Consider the following 3,250-nt stretch of genomic DNA (forward strand, 5'->3'; position numbering starts at 1 on the left):
CGAGGGGCCAATCAAACAGCGAAGGAGGCACAACGTCATGGCGTGCTTTCCGCAGTTGATAGGACCAGCCGGGATTCACCGTCTCTCTGTGCGCGCTCTTCTGCCGGCTAGTCCTATCAAGCACAGAGAGCACGCCATGACGTTGCGCTTTTGGCGCTGTTTGATTGGCCCTTCGGATCATAACATCGGCCACGCTCGGACCGAAGCTGAAACGAAGTATAGAAGCGAGAGCTCATAGCGTTGGCAGCTGCCCTTGGAGCACGGGAGCTTGTGCCGCCGAGATGTGCCCTAGAGCAAAGAGCTCGCACATGTAGCCTTTTCTGCGGTACAACACGAGGTGAAAGAGTATAAAATTATTCGATGTGTTTGTGTTTGTCTCGCAATTAGCGGCAAATGCGCCAGTGCACGAGGTACGTGTACCGTGCGGTTCATTGCATGCGTTGCGGCTGTGAACCCCATTTAGAACGAACCAAGTTTATTAAAAGAGCCCGTAACAAGATGGAAAGAGAGATGGTTAATGCGTTTTTTATCAGAGCATTGGGGGACAACTACGTCAGCACGCCGTCTGTTGCCCTTAGTGACAGAGAGGATTCCTTTCTGGACGGTTTCGTATAGACGTGTGTAGCTTAGGATGAACACGCGTGTAGAATTGTGTATTTTGTAGTTTTTAATCTGAAGTGGATCGCATGAGTGGCAACTTTGTTCACGCATGTGGGCTGGTTTGACTGACTGGAATAAAATACCAGCTACAAGTTAGCCCTTGTCTGTGTCCTTCTTTGTCCTTGTTGTTTTGCGCTTTTAACCTTTGAAATAAACTTGAAAGAAGCATAGAAACCCTAACAGAGAGCTGTCTGGATCGGCCATTCGACATCGATTTTGCCACCAAAAGTAATGCCAGTGAGTGTCTCGTGTTGCGTCATATTTTCATCCGCCGGGAATTTGCCGTTGCTACTTGGCTAGTCGTTGCAAACCCAGCTATCAGGTCTTTGAGATACAGTACGAATACCTATCGTACCAACATGATGAACGAAACGGCAAAAAGAAAAAAAAATCTTACTGTATTGTTATTGGACTATATCCACCGGCCGTGCAAACCAAACAAGATGCCTCTTTTGAGGGATAATCGTCCGTGTGTAACACCGTAAATTTAGGGTATAAATTACAATAAAGATTCAATCTTCGAAATTATATATAGATTGAGGTCTCGTCAACACGGAAACCTCCGTTGCCCCCAAAAATTGACCCTAACGTGAGTTGTCCGTTATAACAAGACAAAAATTGATGTAATTTCTTCAGTTTGTCCCCAAAAAATAGTTTCCATGATAGCGGGGTATCCATAATAACGGGGTCTGTATTAATGAGACATCACTAACGAAAAGAAAGCGGACATATACCATCGCATGCAAATTATAAAACAAGTTTATTTATTGATATGGCTAGTACTACAAGCAGACACTGGTGGAATTATACTTGGCTGCGTTGATATGAGCAAATGTCAAGGGACGTCGAGTGAACGCAAAGATTATGCCTGAATTACAAAAAAAAAAGGATATTTATGAGCACATGAAAACACTATTATAATGCATATGAGTCGTAGGCCTGGCGGTGAGACATTAAAATGCAATACCATTTATTATCTGCATCAAATAAAAACCGAGTCTGTGGCTCAACCGCCAGGGGATGAAGTGGTACGCGCCAAACAATATAGCTATATAAATAAGACGTTCACGAAGTTTGTCTAAACGTGTCTCATCAACCGCGTAATGTTAGTAAAATATTGACAAGCGGAGGCGCACAAGATGACGCTTTATGACGCTTTATCAGGAAGACGATCCGGCGTGGCGTCCTCAGAAAGTGGCCGTGCAGGCGGGCGCCCGGTAGTCCGCGAACACGAAGAACGCCGCGCCGTGCGGCTTGAGGATTAGCGACTGCGACGGATGCAGCACCACGGGCACAATGTCCGGGAACTGCAGCTTGTCGTTGATGGCAAGCAGCCGTCCGTTCAGCTGCACGTCCTCGGACAGAAGGTCCAGCGGGCCCTTCAGGAGAAAAAACAATGGACTCATCTTAGAGGCCGAGAATCGCCTCCTGCCAGGAAGAAAACCTGTTCCCAGTCCTCTTATCTCCATTCCCTCTCGCCCTCTTCTTTTTTTTTTGTTCTCTAGACAGGAGCTCTCAGTTACGGTACACTAACAGCGCTCACCTTAGGCCCGAGCGCGTACTGCATGACGTGGCTGGCGCGCAGCTCGGGGTCCTTGGGCCGCAGCAGGACGGTGTCGTTGGACAGGTTGACGGCGAGCAGGACAACGGCCCCGCGGCGGCCCTTGACGGCGCCGTCTCGCAGGCAGTGCGCGTACAACCGGACCGGGTCGGTCCCGGGCTGTGCGCGGAGCCGGAGCACCCGCCCGCCAACCAGGCGCTTGTGGAACAGGCTAAGCCAGAAGTCGGGCAGCGGGGAGAAGCGCTCGTCGAGGAGCCTGCTGGAGCCCTGCAGAAGCGACTGGCGCGCCACCAGGGACACACCCTGCTTGGCCGCCGACCCCAGGGTGTCGAGCCACCTGCGTGGAGCAACAAAAGGCATCTAAGCTGACGGGCCAAACATCGTAGATTAGGGAGTTTCAGAATACACTTCGCGTCCCCCCAAGCAGCTTGGGGCTTCGCACTGCACATGCGCTGAATGTTTGCGCTTGTGCAGTGCGATGCCCCAAGTTGCTCGTGGGGCCTCTGGGGACCCCTGTTCTAAACCTCTGGACTGTATTTGTTTTCTTTTTCTGCAACAACGACACTTTCATAAACGTGTAAATTTCTGTGACAGTATCGGAAGTGATGTCATTTATTGTTTGTATAGAGAAGGGGTCTTCGAATCCCGGTCCGGGAAAGTCTTCTGACCGACCCGGGCCTGGCTGCGGTGTCTCCAACGACGCCCGGCCCGCGCCCCGCCTCCAGCAGACCCACTTAGCGACGGAAAAATGCGCGTAAAGCCGGGGTCACACAGGCAATGCTTATTCATCGTACAAAGGAACGTCTGCATACAGATCTTATTTACAAAAGCGCAAAGGACAAGGACAGACCAAAGATACGAACAGGGTAAGCGCTTACTATCAACTGATTGTTTAATGCATGACAAGGGAAAGACGAAAACGAGAGGAGAAGGACTAAATTAAAACGCTAAATGCATTCGCACAAAAAATAAAATATTTGAAAATTCAGAAAAATATAAAAATCAACAAAATTACCGGTTTGACTTGAG

The 3,250-nt window shown here is 49.3% G+C and overlaps 1 protein-coding gene across 1 annotated transcript; it reads right to left on the reverse strand.

Annotated features, from left to right (window-relative positions):
* Positions 1–1,847: 1,847 nt before the first annotated feature.
* On the reverse strand, positions 1,848–2,581 carry LOC115311636 (heparanase-like). The gene is made up of 2 exons (XM_029970382.3): positions 2,204–2,581; positions 1,848–2,039 (listed from the first exon to the last, which is right to left on the reverse strand). The coding sequence occupies exons 1-2, from the start codon at positions 2,579–2,581 to the stop codon at positions 1,848–1,850; spliced, it is 570 nt and encodes a 189-aa protein (XP_029826242.2).
* Between the last annotated feature and the right edge of the window lie 669 nt (positions 2,582–3,250).

The sequence above is a fragment of the Ixodes scapularis genome, unplaced genomic scaffold (assembly GCF_016920785.2).
Source record: "Ixodes scapularis isolate PalLabHiFi unplaced genomic scaffold, ASM1692078v2 PGA_scaffold1__304_contigs__length_218370807, whole genome shotgun sequence".
Classification (NCBI taxonomy): Eukaryota; Metazoa; Arthropoda; class Arachnida; order Ixodida; family Ixodidae; genus Ixodes; species Ixodes scapularis.

Excerpts from the sequence above, each read along its gene's own strand:
- LOC115311636 (XM_029970382.3), bottom strand. The coding sequence starts at position 2,581 with ATGCCTTTTGTTGCTCCACGCAGGTGGCTCGACACCCTGGGGTCGGCG. Across the intron at positions 2,040-2,203 it reads AGTACGCGCTCGGGCCTAAG|GGCCCGCTGGACCTTCTGTC; the intron begins GTGAGCGCTGTT and ends TTTCTCCTGAAG.